This window comes from Puntigrus tetrazona, chromosome 2, assembly GCF_018831695.1.
Source record: "Puntigrus tetrazona isolate hp1 chromosome 2, ASM1883169v1, whole genome shotgun sequence".
Taxonomy (NCBI): Eukaryota; Metazoa; Chordata; class Actinopteri; order Cypriniformes; family Cyprinidae; genus Puntigrus; species Puntigrus tetrazona.
In genome coordinates this window covers 24,676,379-24,701,622 of record NC_056700.1, presented here as the reverse complement: position 1 = coordinate 24,701,622, position 25,244 = coordinate 24,676,379, and the positions used below count along the sequence as shown (strand labels likewise).

Genomic DNA, 25,244 nt, shown 5'->3' with positions numbered 1-25,244 from the left:
GTGACGAAGCCTTGTAATTTATGTACCATGTTATATACACTATTTTATTTTTGCTATTTAAAATGTATAAATACGCACGAATGATGTTTAATTGTTTAGCAGAGCTATTTAGGTGGAATTGTAACATCTTACCGCTCGCCCTATCGCTCTGTATGCAGGAGACAAATAAACATTTTACGAACCAAGTCCAGAGTTCAAACCGTCACAAGACCAGCAGGTGCCGTGACTTAGACTTATGCCATTCATCAATCGGCGGGCCTTCTTCTTCTTCACAACAGAACCTTCAGCTAAGCTTTTGTTAGTGAGACTTTTAGACTGACACTTTAAAGTACTTGGACATTATTATTGAGTTTAACGTTTTGCAGCATTTATAGTATGTATGCATTTTCTTTCTTTTCTATCTCTTTTTCTGAGTTGTTTACCTCTATTACTTAATTATGGAAAACACAAGGTTAAATGAATCTGGTTATAGGCACTCCTTTAAATGTTGGTCGAGGAAGAGGGCTGTTAGTGACTTTTCCAGACATTAGCCCTGGCTCTAGTATACACTGTAAACAAGCAGAATCACACAGAAGCGAATGACATTCGGTGTGATTCATTTTCATAGCACGCTCCATTCCAGTGACATAATGAGTCAGATGCCAGCAAGTTACATTGGCAGATAGTATCCTTGCACATTAATTTACAAATCACACAGATGTGCATCAGAGTAGTCATGAGTAGATGCACAGCTGATTCCTCCCAGTTCCAAGTTGTGCGCCAAAGGGAAGTTCTCCGTTTCAGGGGCGATGCATTGTTACACTTGATGAGTGGGTGGAGCATGCCTTTGGAGGAACAAGGTGAAGAGATTTTAATCCACCTGAGAGGCAAAGCCAAAGATGTTGTTAAGGTGGGATTCTGTCAAGTGGTTTAGATATTCAACAAATCCTGATGCAATTGCACACCCTATTACGCAAGCATTTCAGTTGCCAGCAGTGCAAGATTTCTACACTACTAATTTTTATCTTGAACTGTCTGAAGCAACAAGGAAAAGTTCTGGATAATCACAGAAGTCATTGTTATTAGCTTGTCCAAATTCATCTAGTGCTGACTTTCCGCTCAAATTGAAAATGTTCTGAAGCAAGATTTGTATGAGTTTGTGAGAAAATATCAGAACAACAGGTAAAGGACATGGATCTGTCAAATGTGAACAGAAATTTTCGCATAAGTCCATTTATGCCCAATAAAAGTGGAACAGGACTCACTTCAGTCAAAGCAGAAACAATGGCTTCAAAAGGTTCGACATGCTGGAGAGGGTTTTGATGAATTTTTCAGAAAGAGGCTGTCAGAATTCCAGGCTTGAATGCTTCACCATGCTTAGTGTGCAAGGAGAGCTTTTTACTCACTGTAAAAATCACAGGCTCTGTTTCCAGCTTCAAGGAATCACTGTCCAAAGGAAGGGAAGGATGCTGCCTCAGTCAACCAGCAGTCATCTTGGAGAGTCTCCATTTCTATACGTAATTCCTGATTCTTTCGTGGATGTTTAGTGACGTGAGGTCACGTGGGTGTAGCCGCGCCGCATTTGTTTCACTTGAGAATTAATTTATCTGTGCTTTAATCGATGATCGATGCTGCGTCCTTTCTATCAGCCAATCCGCTGAAGAAACTTTGCTGAAGAGCAACACAGATATTACAAGTCAGCACGAGATATTGATCCTTGCTGCGGTGCACCATGTTATTCAATCTATGATCTTAATGCTGCGATAATTCCTTTCAAATCAGCGATGCAATATGAGAGAAACCAATGGTTATTTTGTGTCTAAGTCAAGTAACTTCTGCTCTGGCCACAGAACGATGGAGAGGTAAATACCTGAGATTGGGACAGTAAAATTGCAAAGGAGTGTGAAGAACCACAAACCGAACATCTGGTTTGGGGAAAGCTACCACAGTCTTCTGTCTGTCAGTTGGCAGCACCGCTCCAGCCATAACACCACTATGGGGAGATGGTTCGATCCCATTGAAAGTCATCAATCCCACTAATCACAGAGTTGTGTTGAAGAGAAATACAAAATAGCCGACGTGTCACCTTGTATTGCTGTGCGTAACGCCACCGGAAGTCAAATCTGCAAACGTATTACAGATGCTATTCAGACTTAACCTTTAGTCGGTGAAGTGTCAGACCTCTGGATTGTTGTATATATTGAAATTTTTCTCAAGTATGATGTTTTTACCGATTTCTTCTTCTGCTATGAAACTGCTAAATGAGATAGTATCATTTAGTGAAGTTCTTGTGTTCAATTTACAACTGTCAGAGATGACCTGTTTTTCAACTTACATCAGGGTTTATATGTTCCCTGAAGAACATAAAAGTACTAAATTAATATAATATTCCAGTTCCAGCCATTGATGATGTCTGTGCAGTAGTGTCCTATTTACAGATTTAATGGTGTTTGCCCCTGAGTTGTGCTTGAAATGGTTCTCTCTCGTTTTAAAGTTGGCTCCAAAGAAATGAGACGATCAGTGTCTTGGACACAATAAGAAATACTGAATCCAGTAAAAGAAGTTTAACTGTCTTTTGATTTAAATTAAGTATTATGTGGATGTTCGCAAAAGAAAGCCCTATTTAAGCTGACATCATAACTTGTATTGTAAAGTTTTTTTCCCCAGTGATTAATTTGACAAATACAGTGTAACACTTGCTCATTTTAACCAGCCTTTCATTTTATGCTGATATTACTGATTTGCCAGTTTTGCAAAGCATGCTCTTGAAATAGCTAAGTATTATATTAGCATGATTTTCAGAAATCCTTCTACTGTATTGCTTACAGGTTTTATATTGTATGTGGAGCCATTTGTTCAGAAGTATTACCTGTCTTTTATAGTACAACACTTGCTTGCATGCCAGTAATCATCAGGTGTTGACTTCTTCTGACACTACCATCAATGAATTCTCTCGCCTGCAGGTTTTTCTTTCTTTTTAGCAGCGCAGGCTACTGGTGGATTATATATAGTACCAGATAACCTTATTGACCCCTTTATCGCATGGAACAAGATATTTTGAACATTGAAGTGTCCATTTATCAAAAATAAATCAGTACTAATATGCAGTAATATTGTATTTTTGCATCTTGAGTCACAAATTTTTCATGGTATTTGTTGTTCATTTCGAATGTATTGACGATTACAGAACCACAAATGTTCTAAGCACATTATTTAGGATGGAAAGTTTGGAGTGTTTTGTGACTGATTTTTAGAGTCAGAATCAGTTACTTCTGGTCTATGGATTCCCCAAAAGAATTCATTCGATCTTAAGAACTGATTCTTGTGAAATCACACAATCTATTGCCAGGACTATTTGCTGCTGAGTCAAGTATTTGCAGCTTTGTTAAAAATGAGATTGCTGACCATAACTTTTGAATATTTCCTCCAAAATGTGCTTCCTTGTTTTTATATATCAAATATAAATGTTTGACAATTTTGTATTATACAAATGTTATTTATATTAAGGATGTCAACTATATGCACAGAAATCTTTACCTGTATATCAGTGATATATAGATATATCATATATAGGAACAGAAAGTATGGAAATATATATGGATATATATATATATACATATATCATATGTCTTGAAACAATATATATATATATATATATATATATGTATGTATATATATATATATATATATATATATATATATGTATATATATATATATATATATATATATATATATATATATATATATATATGTGTATATATATATATATATATATATATGTGTATATATGTGTATATATATATATATATATATATGTGTATATATGTATATATATATATATATATATATATGTATATATATATATATATATATATATATATATATATATATGTGTATATATGTGTATATATATATATATATATATATGTGTATATATGTGTATATATATATATATGTATATATATATATATGTATATATGTATATATATATATATGTGTATATATGTATATATATATATATATATATATATGTATATATGTGTATATATATATATATATATATATATATATATATATGTATATATATATATATATATATATATGTATATATGTATATATGTGTATATATATATATATATGTGTGTGTATATATATATATATATATATATATATATATATATATATATATATATATATATATATATATATATATATATATATATATATATATGTAATGTGTATATATATATGTATATGTGTGTGTATGTATATACTGTATATATTTTCATTTTCCTGGTCTGAGATATACTCTCTTTTCAGCATGATCTGTGCTGTAAGTTTGCCAGATTGGCCAGTCGAATCGAGGAAGCAGGAACCGCTGATGATTGTGTGTGAAATTGGATTTGGTGCATGTCTTTTGTGGATGTTTTTGAGTGCTGGGACTGCTCTTGTCTACAGTACATCTTTTGCTCGGTGCAGTTTTACAAGTGCATGTTGTGTGAGTTTCGTTGCACTAGAGGTTTCATGCAAACTGGGATAGTGAAGAGGAGGAGGTGAGGCCTCGGCTTATGCTGTGATTCAGAAGGGTTTGGTAACTTCTCACCAGGGTTGTAATATAGCAACTGATACATCTTATTTGTTTTCTCTGCTTTGTGACGAACAACGCAGGTCATGATGACTTCATCAGCGCTCAAAAAATTCCATGGAAACCTGACACACCATGTATTATGTTGCGTTTATACCAAGTTATCAGGTTACTCGGCTATATGGTATTTAATCACCGCACATGTATTTTTTGCCAAAGATAGATTTCATAATTTACAAGTTAGAAACTTTTTATTTTAGTCTTTGTCTTAATTTTGAACAAACAATCCACTTTAGTGTCCCTCTGATCGTTGACGGCTGGTCTAAACATGGCTTATGATCTAAAATATGTAAGTATTAGCATCTTTACATGGCTCACTACCTTCTAAAATACCATTTTTGTAGTACAAAACATTTTAAATCTGTAAAGACTCTTTTATTTGTGTGCACAATGAAAGCAAACAGGATGCACTTTCTGTCGTCTCTGACTGTGAACATGAAACGGTGTATATATCTCTGCATTACAGACGTTAAAATATATATCTATAGAGAGTGTAATCATCAGCGGGAGCAAGCAATGCATCAGGCTCCCTTGCACGCTCTTCATCGGACAGATTTTTGAATTCATCTTCATGTTTGGTCGTGTAATTGCGATTCAAATTATACTCTTTAAACGCAGCAATCTATGTACCACAGATTAAGCACACTGCTTTACCTTTAACCTCTGTACAGAAATATTTGACAGTCCAGTTTTTGTTAAAAATCCGGCATTCTTTATCAACTTTTATTTTCTTAGCGTGAGCCGATACCTTGAGGGTTAACGGTCTTGTATCATTTGTAGTTGTTAACCGTCACCCACTTACGTGCATACGTTCGTTTAATTAGTGACGTAACGCTTTTCAAAATAAAAGTTTAAAAAAAATGGTTTAATTTATGGTAATTACATTTGACCTCGCGCGGGCCGGAAACCAACGTACAAAGGGTCGGATGTGGCCTGTAGTTTGCCCAGGTCTGGTGTAATGTATACTTTCAAATAAACCACTTATATTTACCACACACATATTTTCAGATTAGTTAAACCAGAGTATGTGAAACAGGCACACATAATGCGGGGATGATGAGTCAGTGTCACCGAGTTCATCTCTTAAACCGAAACAAAGAAAGCACTTGTTCATCAGTGAATTACTAAATGGTTAATGCAGCCCTCTTACTGTTTTTCACCGACACATTCATAATCATATCTTCTGCCGGGGTGATGTGGTGCTTGAGCACTTATTAGGCTTCATAGGCAATTAAAGGCTAAATAAATAATGGGATTAGTTGACTAATGCTTAAAATTTTCACTGTATTTTAAAATTTATCAGTTTAAAAACCAACCCCCAATTTTTCAGTCATTTTATGTTAAATGATATTGAAGTTATTTAATATAGAAATAGTTTTTATTATATTTAAATAGTGATTTCAATATCTGATAGCCATGTAGTGTAGGGGTCGACTGATTATTACAAAGCAAGTAGATCTTCTTATATGTTAGGCACTTTTTTTTATAGTTTAAGCTTATATTTTTATGCCTACATATGTAAAAAATAATATTAATGTCAAAATTAAGAATATCAAGGCCTCTATTACAATATTCTTTTGTGTCAAATGGAAAAACTAAATGTTTGTTTTTTTCCTAAAATCCATTAAAAGATGCAAGAAACCTGACGCATGCATTGTGTTGCAGTTAGACCAGTTATTAAGTTATTATACAGCCAAAGATGGATTTTATCATTTTATATTAACTTTGTAAAAAAAAAAAAAAAAAATTATTATTATTTTACCTTATTTGCATCATGGTAGGCGTAATATTAAATCACAAACAAAACAAACTCACAAAAGCTTTTTGGTTTTTGGTCGTTTGGCCATTTGTTGATTTTTGACCCTGCATCTGCATTTGTGCATCGAACAAAAATGATCATAATTATCTAAAATGGTTGAATTCATAGCAAACACATTTAAGCATGCCTACATTGTACATTCAGCCTTCATGTTTGGGATCGCGTCTCTGAATTTATCCCTTTTAACATTTACATTTATGCCTTTGGCAGGACACCAAAAGAAACTGGAATTGGCCTCATGACCTTGGTGTTGCCTTGCTGTGCTGTTTGAACTAAAACAATACTGCTACAGCAAGAAGGAAAATCTTGATAAACTCTTTGGTTTACCTCTAATTGATTAAGAAGTTGTTGGATGATCGTGACCTATCTCTGCTGCACAGCAAACCACACGACCCAGTTTGATTTCAACACAGATTTTGGCATCCCACAGAGACGAATATGTCCTGGCCTGTGGTTTATTCTGCACATGCATCTACGAGGCTACCGTGGCGTCTGTTTTTTTGCTGCTTGATTGCCTCTTGCTCTTTCAGAGCAGGAAATGCTGTCTTTAGAAAATGCGTGTTAGTGTGTGAACAGAGACGGAGGGAGAAGAAGTGGGGGAAACGTAATGCCTGCAAATCATTTGTTTAGCCATTTCAAAGGGAATTAAATAACCCTGTTTATTTCTGGGATTTACATTACATTCATATTTAATCGACTGAAAACAGGACATCACTCACGGTCTGAATTAAACATGGCATGGAGTGAGGTCATGTGACAAAGTTAGTACACTGTTGTTTTTCCTAAATATTCTCAGTCTTAGAATTCAGTCTTCAGTCGATATCATGCGCAATATCGTATCATATTTTGGGAAAAGCGTGTTTATTTTTAACAACTGAATGCTTTTATTCTGCAAAGACTCATTTAACAAAATAGAGAGCAGTTATTTTAAAGAAGCCTCATTTGCGTATATGTGCGGGACTGAGGTGAAATAATGGGGCAATTTGATAATAATAGGCCGCCTAATAATAATAATAATAAAAAATTTTCACATGAATAGGAGAATGAGCCAAATATCGTCTTGACTATCAACGTTTGGTATCGTTAATATCTGTATACGTTGCTTATTCAGCATGCATCCATTTTCTAGCATCGTTCAATACAGCTAAAGAAGAAGTCATGTCTTGCGATATAGAACAATCCTTTCAACCCCCTGTTGGTGGCATTTATCGTCTCATGTGCTGTTTTCGCTCCTCAGACGTGTCCCTGCCTGCCTCGCTCCCAGCAGCTTTGTCATTTCTGATCTGACTATGAAAAACCTGCATTTACTGCAGCATCTGAACCCCCCCGAGGACGTGATTGTTCTTTCGATGGTTGGATGTGCGCACCATATGCTCCAAAAGAGCATTTGCATCATGTTTTACTCTTCCCTCTTGTTTTTTTTCTCTCAGAACTTGTACCAGAACAGGTTTCTCGGGCTTGCAGCTATGGCCTCTCCATCTCGCGCATCTCAGGGCAGGCGGCGGTGTAAGGACCCGATTCGGCACAGTTTCAACCCCGAGCAGTTTCCCAATGTGGACTTCCAGAACGGCATACCGGAGGAGCTGGCGGCGGCTGTGCTGCGCTCCACCAGCGACACCGACCTTGTGACCTCCCACTGCCGCTCCACCCTCACCGTCAGCACCTCCAGCTACACCATCGGCCAGACGCAGGACATCACCCTCAGCTGGGACATCAAGGAGGAAGTGGACGCCGGCGACTGGATCGGCATGTACCTCATTGGTGAGCGTGTTACTGGTTGGTTGCGTTTTCTGATTCTTGAGTTTGGGGTCAGTAAAATCTGTTAAAGCTGTAAGATTGGCCTTTTTGTTGCCATCTCTGTTTGAAGAATTATCTTCCTGGCACGGCTTGTTTACTGACTTTAGTAAGTGCAGATTCTAGCCTACGTCTTGGAATATATGACCCAAATAAGAATTTTCACCATATTTTGCCATTTGCACAAGTAAGTAACAAATCCGCCACGTTTATTCAGACTAATTGAGGAAAAAAGCATTACAATAAATCCTACTAACAATGGTGATTTAATCTAAACAATGGTTACCCCATATCGCATCAAAAATAATAATGCAAATTATTATTATTGTTATACTTTATTCTCAAATCAATAATGTTAACAACATCAGCATTGCTTGACTGTGAGTATAGGGTGTATTAGAGTTCAGTTTATGTATGGTCTAATCTAATGTCATGCCGTTCAAATTTCATATTAAAAAATTATGTTAACCCAAAAAGCAAATTATGCTACTTCGGACTGGTTTTCTTTTAAAATACAAATCTTGTGTAATCCCAGGCTGTCTGTAATCAGAAACACATTTTAAACTGGAATATAATTAATAATATAATAAACTAATTAAGCAATAATTGACTATGGGCTGATATTAGAATACTATTAGAAAAATAATGCACCTGAGGTGGTAATTCTTCCACATCGCATCCACCTTTGTTCATTCCAAAACATAATTTTAGACCTAATAACAGAAGCTTGAGCCTTTGATAATAATTAAGTTTTGTGTGTGTGTGTGTGTGTGTGTGTGAGAGAGAGAGAGAGAGAGAGAGAGAGAGAGAGAGAGAGAGAGAGAAAGAGAGAGAGAGAGAGAGAGCATGTGCGAATTACCTCCGAGGCTAATAGTGAAACTTTTAAGTACATTTTCTTCATCAACAGCGCCAAGTTAAGTTGATGTTAAAGTCACATTAGCGTGCATATTAATGTGTGTGTGTCTCTGAGGAAGAGAGAGAGCGAGAGAGATAGAGTATGTGCTCTCTGTACATAATAAAACATAATTTTGTAGCAAAACATGGAAATGAGCTGTAGCTTTTATCATATTGATTACTATATTTATTTGATTGGCCAGCGTGTCATTATGAGTTTAGGTTATTTTGCTGTTGTAAGCATAAACATGTATATATATATATCAATGGCTGTCAGTAAATAATAGAAACCATTTGGCGAAGTCATATGGAACTGTAATGCGAAGAGCTGACTACATTTGTTTTGCGATTCCCTGAAAATAATTGCACACCTTAGAACGTTCATCAGCCAATGAGATTCAAGCATTCTGTTCCCCCGATAGTATAAAATAAACTAAATTATACGAGCTGTTGAGAAAAAGGCTATAAACGATCTTCCACCCGCAGGATCCTCACATGAGGCAACATCTTACAGACCTGATATAATAATGCAGCGATATGCATGAATTTCCTGTGAAAACCATTAAATACCACTTAGGTTTGAAATACCACTTAAATTAAAAAAACATTATTTTTAGCAAACCGTTGTGAATCGCACTAAAGAAAGGCAAGGTTATGATTTCTGTTCATTTTTAATTTAAAAGTAGTATTAAATGTATTTTTTTTAAATATATTCTCATTAACCCCAATTTTTCTTTAACAGTGATTTATGTTGGCTATGCATTCTTGATGTTACATTATTGGTTTCTGTGGGTTTTTTTTCTTTCAATAGATGGTTTTCTACTGCATGCTCATGTAATTAGAAACAAAACAAGATATTTTAAGCCCGTTTCCACCTCAGTAGAGTAAAAACTGGCATTGCAACTTCATGTAATTGCAACTTTATTTCTCTGAATTGCAACTCTGTTTCTCAGAATTTGCTACTTGGTGTCTTAAAATGGCTACATTGTAACACATAGTGACTGTCATCCTTTCCTTATAACTGCAGTCTTTTTCTTGCAATAGCAACATTATCTCATAGTGACACTGTTTTCTTAAGTTAAACATTCATCTTGCTATTAACTATATTATTTTTCACCATGAGGTGGAAATACACTTAAAAACCATGCATACTAATTTTGATGTTTAGTATAACATACACTACAAAGTGCACAAAGTAATTTGTTCAGCATATTAGAATGACTTCTGAAGGATCATGTGATACTGAAGACTAGAATAATGATGCTGAAAATTCAGCTTTAATAAATTACACTTTAAAATGTGTATTGTATTTGTTAATATTTCACAAAATTAAAGTTTTTACTCATTTAATCAAATAAAGGCAGCCCCGCTTTTCCATGGGAAACATAACAGAAGACTTTTAAAAACATTTTTAAAAATCGTCATTTTGACTGGTAGTTTAAATAACTTAACAAATGAAATTATTGTTAGAATCATATTTTATTTCAACGTAAAACATGACATTTGCATGATGTATAATGTCATTGTATTTCAAATAAAGTGGGAGGAGTAATTCTGCAGCACAGAAAAATAGTACCAGGTTGTTTGTCAGCTGAAGACCACGCACTTCTTCTGTAGACAGCAGTGTGGGTTGCATTTGTAGCGATATAGATGTGTCACGTGTGTCTGGTCTCATAAAGGTTGGCCTGTAAAGGCCGTCAAATGTTCTTTAAAGAGTTTGCGTCTTTTTAAAGAGTGAAAAGCTTGAAAGTGTTTTAAAACGATCATGAATGTATACTACTGTATACTAGAAAAAAATTACAATAAAATTTCTCTTTTGTTTCCCTTAGATGAGGTTCTGTCAGAGAACTTTCTGGACTACAAGAACAGAGGTGTGAATGGCTCCCACAAAGGTCAGATCGTCTGGAAGATCGAGGCCAGCTCCTACTTCGTGGAACGTATGTGTGTGTTTTATAAAGCATCCTTGTTAAGCAATACAGCGTTACAGCCGCTCATTTCCCACACACAGGATGCCATTAGAGCTGCTTGTTTGTGACTCTGCATGGCTGCGAAGGTAGCACCTCAAAGCAAACCACTTCCACGCTAAATATTTGTTTGATGTTTTAGATAAGAGGTGTGAAGGGAAATTCACCCAGGTGCGAATTCTGCTAGCACGCGAAAACACTTCTTGTTTCTCATGAAGATTCCTTTGTGCTTGTATTAATATAAAGCTGAGGGTTATATCAGGCTGCGCTTGTCTTCGCCTTGACAGCCCAGAAAGCGCAAAGTCCATATGGCTCATGTGCTGCTGTGTTTTTCTTTTATTTTTGGCACCTTCGCTGTTTTCGGATACTAGAGAGGAAACGACATCCCAAGGGCTGTGGGCTGTTGGCCTGGGCCTGTGGACAAAGGCCACCTCTTTCAAACTCACTTCGGCATTTGAATATTCCTGGTTTCGATTTGAATAAGCTCCCTACAGTGTAATTTTAAAAGCACGTAAACATAGAAATAACTAAATGCAAAAGTAATGATGTGAAGGATGTAATACTAATCTATAGGTACTCGAGATTAGCATGAGATTGGTGCGTGCCATAGCAGTCTTTTTGCAGTTTAATAATCAAAAGACACTAGTCCATATTGCATTTGAATTTTGTTCATTGTACAGCCCCGCTTAATCCAAAACTCAATTGCATCATCAATTAGCACATTATGGACATCGGGACCCTCTCAAAAACATAACTGAAGGTTAAATTTGATGTATTTGAAGATGGTTATGGTGTTTCAAGCCATTATTTCTCAAACCGCAAGCAAGATTTCTTCTGTCACAGTATTTTTTTCTCTGCCCATAAAGAGGAAGTTGAGATGGAACGTAGTCAGGGGCCACTTTTCCAAATATAATTAGTCAATTACCACATTCAACTATTTTTACAATAAACGGAACCAACCAGTCACAATCGTTTCTAGACACATCCTTCCAGCCTGGTGAAAACTGATGGAAGGGTCCTGAAATGAAGTACAAGTGATAAACAGACATGGCTACCTGGTATTTTTAGTCGATGACAGAATTTGCTATTTAAAGGGTGGAAATGTTCGTCTTCTAGATGGTATTTTAACAGCCCCACGTGATTAGATGAGCTATGTGCATCTGGAAGAAGAACAATTTTGAATATGTAAAATCTGCAAGAAGTTTCTCCCTGTGACCTTTTTCTGTGCTCTTTTTCAGTGGAGACTAAGATCAGTTTTAAATATTATCACGGAGTGAGCGGAGCCCTGCGGGCCACAACGCCATGTGTGACGGTGAAGAACCCCTCCGCACCGGTGAGCGAAAGAAAGAACAGACGTCTGTATCTTTTATTTTGAGTCATGGTTTAAATCTCCAGACGTCATGTCTTCAGATGAGCAACGATGAGGAACAGACGTATATGCACCGTGCTGCTGCATTGTGTTGCAGATGTGTGGTGAATGCTGCAGTTTTTTCTTTCATCACGCCTTATCAAGAGTTTTTCAAGAGCAGAATAGCCTTTGCCATCTGTTTCTCAGAGGATTAATGCTGCAGATAATCTCAGGTCATCATTTGGTGGCTTAATGCGGGCCTACCTCCATAGCCACAGAGTCAGCCAAACTCTCTTTTTGTTTCTTAAAGCTAAAGTGTACCAATTCCAAGACGCAGGCCTTTATGGTGACCTTAGCCTAAAATGACCAAAAAATGAAACTTCTTGTTCATGTCATTTCAAACGCTTAAGGCTTTGGTTAACCTTCAAACCCCAGATTAAGATATTTTTTAATGAAACATTTCCTTGCCATTGAAAGTACAGGTAACCAAAACTTAAAAGATGCACAAAGGTCATGAAAATGTCGTAAAATAATCCCTTGTGAATTAATTGAGTGGCTTTATCGAGTCTTGTAATGAAACATGATGGCTTTATACAAATAGCAGATTTAATTTGGGCTGGTATTCACTTATAAACACACATCGCATATGATAAGCAACACACACTAAAGCATCTCTAAACATCTCACATCTCTAAAACCTAATTGTTTAGATGCAAACAAAAGCATATATGAAGTGTGTTCATCATTTGAGGCAATCTTCACAAATCACTTGATTCCTATAGATTCATTTTACGATACCTGCATGACGTTTTTGGATCTTCAAAGTTGTGGTTACCTTGACTTTCAGTGGAGAGACAGAAATCTCTCAGGTTTCATTAAAAATATCTTCATTTGCGTTTCAAAGTTAATCAATGTCTGATAAGTTTGGAACAACGTGAGGGGGAGCAAATAATGACATCATTTTCCTATGTGGGTGAACGTTAAATATTTTATTTCCACACGTGAAAAGGAGACATTTTTACAAACTCTACAGCAATTTATTTTTCTCTACACTTATGACCATCATTCAGCTTCATTAAACGTGCTATGTTTGATTTTTCAAAATAACTTGAATCTTGTTTTGTCCAACCCAGTGTCAGCAATGCATTCATCATTGCATTGAGATGCAAAGCTTTAATTACAGTGAAAAAAATTCTTAAGTCTGACTTTAAAGGAAATCTTAGTTGCTGTGACACATTTTGTTCAGTGTTCAGTGGGGCACAAAATTGAAATATTGAATATATTTTTGGTGATATATGTTGCCAGTGTTGTATATGTTGTAGTTTTTGATCAGGCATTGCTGCTGATGTAATGTGAAAGGTGTTTACTGGTTCCAGTGAAATGTAAGGTATTTTACACTGAGCTTTCTGCCATCAGGTGTTTAAGCCGGTGGCCACAGATGACTTACCCCAGAGTCAAGGCAGCAGAAGACTCATCAGCTTCTCTCTCTCAGGTTTGTGTTGTGTGAAAACTGGCATGACCAGACAGTCGATCATTAGGCTTTATCAATATTAATGAGGCTTCTATATTTAGCGTCTCTAGAGGATTTCGTGATTGATCCACCGCTTTCAGTCTCCTGTAAACAACTATAGGAACATATTACCCCAATTACTTGTTTCTTCCGCAAGGTGCTTTTTGGCTAATGGTGTTCATCTTTGGAGAGCAATTTAGACATTTTTAGGATGCAAATTTGATGTTGGTCATTACATTATAATGAAATGTTCTATTTTATGATATTCTGTTTTTATTTTCTATTTTGTTGTTTTTTTATTGTTATATTATGCTATGTTTTATTTTATTTTCTGCTGTTTTCTGTTTTCTTGTTTATAATGCGCTATGGTTTATTTCTTGTTCTTGTCCATTCTGTGCTGTTTACTTTGTTTTGTTTGTTTTTCTATTCTGTTTATTTTGGAATGTTCAGTTTTGTTTTATTTTGTTCTATTTTTGTATGATCTGTTCTGTTTTTCTGTTTTTGATATGTTCTTTGTTTTGTTTGTTTTTTTACTGCTATTTTGTAGTTTTAATCTAGTAGGGCATGCTAGTAACTTGCTAATTATGCTAGCGACATGCTAATTATGCTAACGACACACTAGTCACTTGCTAGTCATGCTAACCACTTACTAATCTTGCTAGCAACATGCTAGTCACTTGCTAATCATGTTAAAAATATGCTAGCGACGTGCTTTAACAACTGCTTTAAACCAAGCCAACCTAAAGTTTATCTTTACAAACATTTCTGTTTAGTTTGTCTATACTGTTTTGTTTTGTTTATTTGGTTCCATTCAGGTTTGTTTTGCTGTCTTCTGTGGTTTAATTCCATTTTATTTTACCTGATTCTGTTCTATTTTGTCCTGTTTTAATGACTTGAATATTATTTTTCTGTTTAGTTCTCTTCATTAGCAGTTTTTTCTCTTATATTTTGTTCTGTTGTACTGTATTCTGCTTGCTTGTCTTATTTTATACGCTGATATGCGTCTTTCTGTGCCAGTTTGTTTTTTAATTCAGTTGTATTTTGTTCTCATTCATCTCTCTTATATTTTTTTAATGATGTGGGCAGATTTCCAGGCCACTGGGCTAAAGAAAGGCATGTTCTTTAACCCCGACCCTTACCTGAAGATCGCCATCCACCCCGGCAAGCACAGCATCTTTCCTGCCCTGCCTCACCACGGCCAGGAGAAGAGATCAGGCATCGTCTGCAATACCATTAATCCCGTTTGGCAGAGGGAGGTATGGGAAGCACACACAATAGATTAAACATGCTCATATAAAAACCCTTACAAAACAATATCTGGTTCCAGAGTTATTTATTCACAGACGTTTAACCCAACGCTGCCCTTCTGTGCTTTGTACAGAGTCCACATGGGGTTCGCCATGTAAATCCAAATATACTCGATGCGTCACTGCACAATCACAAATAGAGCTCACTGTCTTGTTGACTGATGGATGGGATTTAGTTTGGATCTTTTTCTGTTTTCATTACACAGCATGTCATGTCCATAGGGCTTGGAATTGAGAAACAATACTATTCATGAAAAACCAAGGAAGCGTATGACTTGAGTCACAAACAAAATCATTGGTCTAAAACAACTAATAATACTATACATAAACAGTATACATTATATTAGATATTTTAATGTAATTTTCTGCTCACCAGGACTTGTATTGATTTGTTACAGTAAAAAACAGTAAAAACTGCAATATTGTGAAATATTACAATTAAAAAAATAATCTTTAAATATATTATTATTATTATTATTATTATTATTATTATGTAATTTAGTCATGTGGTCAAAGCAGAATTTTTTGCATCATTACTCCAATTTTCAGTGGTACACAATCCCTCAGAAATCATTGTAATATGCTGATTTGCTGCTCAAGAAACATTATCCTTATATTATCAATGCTGATAAATATTGCTACATATTGTTTGTGGAAAACACATTTTTTTTTAGGATACTTTAAAACATAATAAATGTCTTTACTGTCACTTTTGGTCATTTTACTACATCTTTCTTGCATTTATTTCAGAAAAAATCCTTTCTGACCTATTTTTTTTTGCAGTTAATATGAATTATTTGGTGCTTTCTCAAAAAGACTTAATCCTTAAAATAGCCACAATCATTAAATGGATTCATAATCAGAAATGTCAAATTCTTTGTGATTCCCATCAGTACGTCTTTATTTGTGCAGATGAGATCACCTGGATTTGATGGGATTGTTTTCATGTTGTAGAGTGGCTGTTTCTGGCTGACGTTCTCTTCCGCTAAGTGCTTTTATTAGATTAGTGAAGAGTAGAGGAGATCTCCTTACAGGAGTGGATTAAAATAGGTCAAGACGTGGAGAATGAATGATAGAAGGCATTTCCTTACTATCATTATTTCAAGGCATACTTTTTGGTTACTGCTACATGACTTATAGGTGATCATAATTGCTAACTTTCAGTCCTTAACTATTTTATTAAAATTAAATTATGGCCATTTTATCTGTTTGTTTTAGTTCTTGCCTTTTCTTGCATAAATAACACCAGCAACAGCTGTGATGAAGAAGGACTTCTCACAATGCATTCACATTCTATTTTTAAAATGCACGTTTGCTTGATACCGACATGATTTGTTTCAATTTAGGTTACAAGGTTTGTTTGTAATGATTGCTGTGTCTTTGTTTTTCCTGCCCGTAGCGCTTTAACTTTGTGTCTCTGCCCACGGATGTGTTGGAGATCGAGGTGAAGGACAAGTTTGCCAAAAGCCGACCCATCATAAAGCGTTTCTTGGGCAAGCTGTCCATGCCAGTGCAAAGATTACTGGAGAAACATGCGATCGGGTATGTGCTCAAAAAAATGAAGAAACTCGCAAATAACTTATTGTGAAAAATAGGCTTTTTTTAACATTTTGAAACATGGGCTTGATTTGTTATGCTAATTGAAATGCTAATTTTGAGGTGTTTGTTTGTGTTTTTTTTGTCGCAGTGATCGAGTAGTCAGCTATACTCTGGGTCGGAGGCTACCAACAGAGCATGTCAGTGGCCAGCTGCAGTTCAGGTTTGAGATTACATCCTCCATCCATCCAGGTGAATACTGATCTTTAATCTACCTTTTACTGAGAGCCCATCCTCCAATGATTTATAAAAATACACTACCGTTCAAAAATGTGGTTTGTATTATTTCTAAATGTTTTCTAAGTCTCTTAAGCTCATCAAAACTTCATTTATCTGAGCAAAAATATAGAGAATAGTAATATTGTGAAATATTATTACAATTTAAATAACTGTTTTCTATTTAATGTATTTAAATATTTACCGTTCAATGCATAATTTCTGAATAACGATATTAATTACTCACCTTAAACTTTTGACTATTGATGTAATTCATATAACAAACCATCATATTATTATTATTATTATTAACACTAATCTAATCAGGCCACTCTTGATAACACAGTAGATTGTGAATACTTACAAACTAGTATGTTTGTGTATACATTAGATCACAGGTTTCTGTCCTCTCCACAGATGATGAGGACATGTCTTTAAGTACAGAGCAACCAGTGGCACCAGCAGAAGCTCAAGTCCAGCCTCAAGCAGAAGACACCATGAGTTTGGACCTCGGGGCACCAGAGTTGCCCTTAGATGAAGAAACGGCTTCTGTAGAGACGCCCATGGATGTTGATTCAGCTGAAGCAGAAGCTGTAGATGAAGAGCCTTTAGAGGAAGAGCATCAGACACATCCAGAGCTGCAGGAGGAAACAGCAGTCGAGAGCAGAGAACAATTGGAACAAGAAGAGACTAACGTTCAAGCAGAAGGGATGCCCCAAGAAGAGGCAGAAAATGATAGTGCCTTTGCCGAAGGGCCTGCAGAATCTTCAGGAGATCTTGCAGGATCTGAAGAGGAGGCCATGTTAGAACAGCAACCGGTTTCAGATGAGCCAGATGTGGATCTAGAAGAAGGCTGCTCGCTGAGGATCAGAACCACCCCGAGAAGGAAACCGCGGCCTTGTTCTCTACCGGTGTCTGAGCTGGAGACGGTCATCGCTCCGGCCTGCGGTGAACCAGAGACGCCACGCTCCCATTACATCCGAATCCACCACCTGCTGCACAGCCTCCCGTCCACCCAGCCTCAACCAGGAGACGGGGCTGGACCCGAACCCGACCGGCCACAGGGAGTAGAAGAGCAAGAGGAAGACGAGGAGGAGGGCGCGACCCTTGAACCTCACGCTTTAACACCCAACGGCCCTCGCAGGACTCTGCCTCGCAGCCGCTCGCACGAGCGCCTCTCCGACCTCATCCAGATGCTCGATGGAGATGGACAGCCGCTCGGGGCTGAGGGACAAACCGCAGGTCAAAGGTCACCGGGAGAAAGCGAGTGCGATTTGAGCCCGGTGCCGTGCTGCAGTCACATGACACAGAGGGCCTCGGGCCCCGTGCGGGCGCCGTCTCTAGACAGTGCACGTCGGTCAGAGAGCACTGTGTTTTCCTCACAGGATGATGAGGATGAGATGGACAGAGTGAATGGCATTCTGGAATTGGAAGCGGAGACAGAACAGGGCGCTAAGAGCCGGGAGCCAGGGGACGGGAGCTGTCAGTGGGAGGAGGCACCGGACACTCACGTCCAGAGCCCGCATGGCATTATGGGTAATGGAGAATCACCGGTAGCTGGACCAAGCAGCAGAAGTAAGTAGACTACTAATGGTAGAATGTGTAGATCCTGCTTTTTATTTGAAAAAGGTCTGGATTTCCCTTTTGTGAGCTTGTGATAGAACAGTATCTATGAAGAATGGCTTGGTTTGTGTTTGTGGTGTGTTTAGGAGAATGTCCTTTGCCTTGTAACCATCCTGCAGTGAGTCAGCTGCCTGCCCTGCGGCCCGACCCGCATCACTATCCCACCATAGACGAGCCGCTGCCACCGAGTAAGTCCTGCTGTACAGTACATGCACGTATGCAGCACAGTCCTTTGATGACTGAAGTTGCAAAATATTGCAGCAAATCGAAATTGCTAAAAGACATACAAATGTATCACTTTCTCTTGGTGTGCCTGCCCTCATATTTTTCATTGCATTTCAAAGCTATGTAGAGTCAAACTACAACTACTTACACGCAAACAACTTTCATATTACGCATGAACATCTCCAGTGTCTCTCTCACTAAGCCTCACCGTGAGACTGATTGTTGATTAATGTTATTCCTAGACCCACTCAAAACCGTCTGTCACTTCGTCACGCTACTGTTAATATGAGTCAAATCTGTAGCATCCTACACTGAGGGGATCTTTGTGGCATTCCCATAATAGCAACAGCTGCATTAAGGGTTTTTATATATATATATGTGTATATGTGTATATATATATATATATATATATATATATATATATGTGTGTGTATATATATATATATATATATATATATATATATATATATATATATATATATATATATATATATATATATATATATATATATATATATATATATATATAATATAAATATAAACAATTACCTAATTAGAAATATCCACTATAATTTTTTAATCTATCAGACTTGTTTGAAATATTTTTGCCTGGCAGACCAGAATATTGACTTGGGCTTGGGTGTGTGTTTGTTTTGTTTGGCACGCTCAGACTGGGAGGCCCGTATTGACAGTCACGGCCGTGTGTTTTATGTGGATCACATTAACCGGACCACCACTTGGCAACGGCCAACGTCCGCTGCCACGCCGGATGGCCTTCGCAGGTCTGGTTCCGTCCAACAGATGGAGCAGCTCAACAGGAGGTAAACAACACTGTTTATACTAACAACAGTTTTGTGAGGACACCATCATTTTTAAACTTTTTATATATACGTAATATACGTATATACGTAACATTTATGATACAGATACATACTGTCATAGTGCATCCTGTGAAGACTCTATATGTTTACTTTGTTTAGTTCTGCCTCTCAGATCTGATTGGATGAGCCGCATTGCAGTGTTGCCAATGCACCTACTTGTTTAACTATATTGTAGTGAACTATATTACTTAATGGTTTTATTTGTTTTAAAATATGTATTCATTGAACATCTGTGTCTTTAATCACTGAACTGTTTTCCATTGTTTTACAAAAGTAATGATTTGGTCATTTTTTTGCTTAGAATTATTATAGTGTTGTTTTACAGTACAAATATATAAGCATTTTAAAGTCAAGAAACTTTTCAGATGCACAGTGACCCACATATTTCTTTCCAGGTTTATTAGAGCCTTTTATGGTTTGCAAAGCAACCACAACAACAACAACAAAAAACAAATACTGTCAGGATTTACTGAAGACGTGAACTGAAACAATAGTGAGAAAGTGTGGGCACGGGTGTTTTTGTGGATGACTTTTTAGATGCATTTCACCTTTCAGAGAATGCCAAATTGATTGAAGGGCAGCATTTTAATTAATAGTTCACCATGATTTACCAAAATGTACGGTAGTCAGTTTACTGGTATTTTAGGCTTTTTTTAAAACATGGAAAATATCTTTCACTGGGTTAACAAAAATAAACTTACTTCAAAGGAGAAACAGTTGTATTTTTCCTACGCCATTGACAGATATTTTTATTCTTTGAGATAAGCATGATGTGTTACTGTAATTTTGAAGCTTTGGTAAAATCACTGACAGAATCAAGCGTTTTGTATATAGCAAAGTACGACTGCTGTAGTTTAACCAAATAGGCGCATGTAACAGTAAAAGCTACAGTAACCTTTGTAAAAATGCTACGAATGCAAAAAAAAGGCCAGTGATTCATTTTCAAATGATTCACTTCTTTGGGTCAAAAGCTGCATTTTTCTAGAAAGCAAGCGTGTTCTCGTGCACTCTTTTGCCACCTACAGGACAAAAATACAGGTGCTTCATCGTGTTTCCATTTAGAGTGCAATTAAATGCTGTTTGTTTAATAGTCCACAAGCAGTAGATGACTGATGTAGATTATTCTCTAACCACACCATTTTACTGAACCATTTGTAAAAGGTTTTTTATAGCGGGAGTCGTACTGTATTGCTATTACTGACTAATGACAGCAATACTCGGATTCCCATCAGATACCAGACCATCCAGAGGACGATGGCCACAGAGAGAAGAGACGAGGAGTCAGGCAGCCCACGCAACGAGAGAACAGCCAGCACCGAGACAGACTCGCCTCCACAGACAACCGGTGACTTCACACTCATCAAACATAACGACACACAAAACCTGGAGACGATTCGTGTCTTTGCATCTCCAGTGCGGAATTTTCTTTTCTAAACCATTTGATAATTGCCAGTTGCCAAATAGAGTATTTTTGACACGTTTTGCCATGTTTAAATCCGTGCGCTGATTCCATCTGGACCCGCTTATTTGCATGTTACAAATATAGATAATAACTTATTGCTGTCAAGTGTAAAACACACTGAAAAGTAGCATATGCGGTTCGATGCAAATCAGGTTTTCTAAAGCAATCTCATAGCTTTCCTTTTGGAAAACTGACTCCATAATAAAATTTAAGTCATTAGTAATTTTAAAACCATGCCTTTTGAAATACAAACGACACAAGATCGTCTACGCCACTATTTGTTCATGGCAGGCTCGCCGTGATTCGGTCATGCTGACATAAGGATTGACAATAAAAAAATACACAGAAATACTAATTGTCACAATAGTATCATTTAGATGTAATATCTAAGCTTCCGTCACATAGTTTGCTATTCATATTTCATAAACATCCAAGTCTATGTGGGAATGTCTCATATAAATAGGTATTATTGAAAAATAGGAAGTAAACACAGAACCCGTTGTCTTATCAGTGTGGTAGGTTGACTGTTCAGATCAGTAAACATTTTTATTCATTTTAATTGATGTTTTTATCTTTTCAGAGTTGAGGAGAGACACTCCATGTTCTCCAGGTCACTGTCAGAAGATCACATTACTGCTGCAGAGTCCTCGCGTCAAATTCATCACTCACCCAGAGTTCTTCACCGTTCTCCACGCAAACTATGTGAGTTCACTGTGTCTTAATCATTCATTCTCCCTCTGAAGATTATTCCATTTAAGCTGCACTGTCGTTCAAACTTTTATTGCGGAAGGAAATTAATACTTTTATGTAGGAAGAACACATTGAATTGCTCAAAATAAAGGCAGTAAAGGCATTCCTAATTTAGGGAAAAAGGCTTGATTTCCACAGAAACAGTTTTTAACATTGATAATAAAAATGTTTTTGGGCACCAAATCAGCATTTAAATCATTTCTGAAGGATCATGTGGCACTGAAGACTGGAGTAATGACGCAAAAAATTTCAGCTTTGCATCACAGGAATAACATACATTTTGTTACATGTTCAAATAGAAAACAGTTATTTTAAATGGTAATAATATTTCACAATATTGCTGTTTTTACTGTATTTTTGATCAAATAAATGCAGCCTTGGTGAGCAGAAAATATTTAGAAAAAAAATAAAATCATACATACACAAAACTTATCTTGTCATGTTAACGTTATCTTTTCTTCTTCCTTTTTTTTTTTTTTTGGGGCATATCGTATGTTCACCAACAGCTCGTGTCTGAAACACATGGTCCTAAAGATCAGGCGTGATGCCCGAAACTTTGAGCGTTACCAGCACAACCGTGACCTGGTGACCTTCTTGAACAGGTTTGCTGATGCTCAGTTGGAGCTGCCTCGTGGCTGGGAGATCAAAACAGACCCGCAGGGGAAGGTACCTCTCCTCACGCTCTTCCTAACATCTCCCCACAGTGTCCGTCAAGCCATTATTTCAACTGCCTCTCCTTCACTTTTCTCTGCAGTCTTTCTTTGTAGACCACAACAGTCGTGCCACAACCTTCATTGATCCCAGGATCCCCCTGCAAAACGGCAGATTGCCCAACCACCTGACGCACCGCCAGCACCTGCAGAGATTACGCAGCTACAGCGCAGGAGAGGTCAGACACACTCGCAGTCTACAGGCAATCTGTCTCCTCGGACTTCAAACTGTGCTGATTTCTCCTCGTGTAAATGATACAGAGATTACTGTTACATAATTGATTTATTTATTTCCAGGCATCTGAGGTGTCACGCACCAGAGGGGTGTCCTTGTTAGCCAGGCCTGGAAACAGCCTGGTAGCAGCCATACTGAAACCAAAGCCAGCAGGAGCCAGTGCCATTAGGTATGAACCACTTACTATAATTAAAATGCACCAACAGGACTGGTTGGTTATATATATATATATATATATATATATATATATATATATATATATATATATATATATATATATATAGTTAAAATAATAATAAAAAAAGTATTTTTTTAAAAAGAGCATTGCAATGTATGTTACAAAATTAAAATTGAAATAAATGCTGTTGTATTTGATTATTTATTCATCAATATAAATATAAACTAAATGTTTCTTGAGCAGAAAAAAACATATTAGAATGATTTCTGAAGGAATGTGTGACACTAATTACTTCAGCTTTGATATTTGGAATAAATTATATTTTCAAATATATGCAAATAGAATGCAGTTATTTTCAACTGTTATAATATTTAATAACATAGCATAGCTATAAACAGCAATATTAACCAATATAATAATAATATATAGAGACTTGAAAAGATTTGAGTGATGAAATTTGATTTCATGATGATTTGAGTGGCTGAAACTTTTTATATTTTCAAAAATTAATTTGCAGAAATGAATCAGTCTATGGTCGTTTTGACAATACATTTAAGGCTTCATTTAAAAAATTATTTGCATTGGCGTTTTCTTTAGGGTTCTTAACTGACTAATATCATTAATACCACAATCGCTATGATCATAACCAACTCAGTATGTACAGTTGAGTTGATGAATTCTTTTCCATTTGTTTCCCAGCATACAATGATAAGATTGTAGCGTTTTTACGGCAACCAAACATCTTTGAGGTGCTACAGGAACGGCAGCCGAGCCTGGCGAGGAATCACTCGCTCAAGTATGACCCTACACTTTCCTCTGTTACTGTAACAAAAGACACCATTTGTACGTCCAAACAGTTCTCCGTTGTTTGAGTGTATTTATTATGTCTTAAGGGAAAAGGTGCATCACATCCGAACTGAAGGCACACAGAGACTGGAGAAGCTGTGTTGTGATGCTGACCTGGTCATGCTATTAAGGTAAAGCTCCCTACTTCCTATGAACTGGCTGCGCACAGGAAATGTTTACCAGAGTGAAATGTACACTGTCAAGCATGCTTTTATTTCAGAACGTGTTTTGCTTTGCTTTTCAGTTTGTTTGAAGAGGACATCATGTCTTACGTTCCGCTCACATCATTTCACCCCGGGTTCAACTTCTCTCCCAGCTTGCTCTCCTGGCTCCTCACCTCAAAACTCTCCAGGTGAGTCGGCTGAGAGCTTAAACACAGGCCCTCATATGATATCAAGTGAGGTTTGCAAATTAAAAACTTATTTTGTTGACCCTGAAACAACATTATAAACCTAACCTTACCTAAAATTCACAAAAACTATAAAATGGATCTTCAAATCTGATCTAATCGCAGTGGCTCAAAGATCCAGGAACATGTCACACACTCGGGTTCTGCCATTTGTTATATGATTTAACATACTTATCGCTGCTGACCTTAAATTTCATTAAACAGAACAGGACCTGTGGGGACTCTTCTTATTCACACACATGGTCCTAAATACATTTTACAGTTCACACGCATCTATTTTTAGTTGCAAATGTTTGAGCCCTAAATATGCCTCTCATAAGCACATACACACCCATATTTAGAAGTGGGATAGGATCCAAGATGGGTGTTAACACCAGTTAAATTGATTTATTTACACAAAGAACCAGTCCAGTCGGAGTTCATTGACACACGCTCTGATCTGCTCTGATAAAGGCTTCCTTGAGCGAACTCCTCTCGTTCCTGCCTGCTGTCTGTCTGGTGAGAGCTCCAGGTCAGCCGCTCTCAGCTTTAAATCCTGTCCCAACCCAGTTGCCCGTCTCTGTGTCATCAGCACTTTAACAGACCCCCAAGCTTTGTCCGCCACTTTCCTTGGTGTTTATTGAGTCTTTTTTTTTTTTTTATAAATCTTGACTGCATGTTTGGACCGGATAAAACCGGATAACCGTTTTGAAGACGAAACTGCCCACTGAAACATTATCTTTGCCCTGAAATATGTATTTTACATATGAAGAAATAATTATCTCCCCCTTTTGTGTGTTTGTCCTTAGGTGAACTCTTTCCGAGTTGTTTGATGGCCTGATGATCCTTGACAGTCTTTCCTTGATGGCTGGT

The 25,244-nt window shown here is 36.9% G+C and overlaps 1 protein-coding gene and 1 pseudogene across 1 annotated transcript; both read left to right on the top strand.

Annotated features, from left to right (window-relative positions):
* The first annotated feature begins 7,718 nt into the window (after positions 1–7,718).
* hecw1b (HECT, C2 and WW domain containing E3 ubiquitin protein ligase 1b) lies at positions 7,719–25,015 on the top strand. The gene is given in 21 exon segments (XM_043222910.1): positions 7,719–8,205; positions 10,962–11,069; positions 12,335–12,429; positions 13,861–13,936; positions 15,041–15,210; positions 16,661–16,803; positions 16,949–17,049; positions 17,491–18,648; positions 18,783–18,884; positions 19,592–19,742; positions 21,035–21,147; positions 21,845–21,965; positions 22,494–22,680; positions 22,769–22,903; positions 23,022–23,096; positions 23,098–23,128; positions 23,837–23,933; positions 24,031–24,114; positions 24,228–24,294; positions 24,296–24,335; positions 24,846–25,015. Coding segments are annotated over 21 exon segments (3,696 nt in total). The 5' UTR covers positions 7,719–7,733.
* A 220-nt stretch (positions 25,016–25,235) lies between these two features.
* The window catches only part of LOC122327488, a 1,881-nt pseudogene continuing 1,872 nt past the window's right edge, over positions 25,236–25,244 (top strand).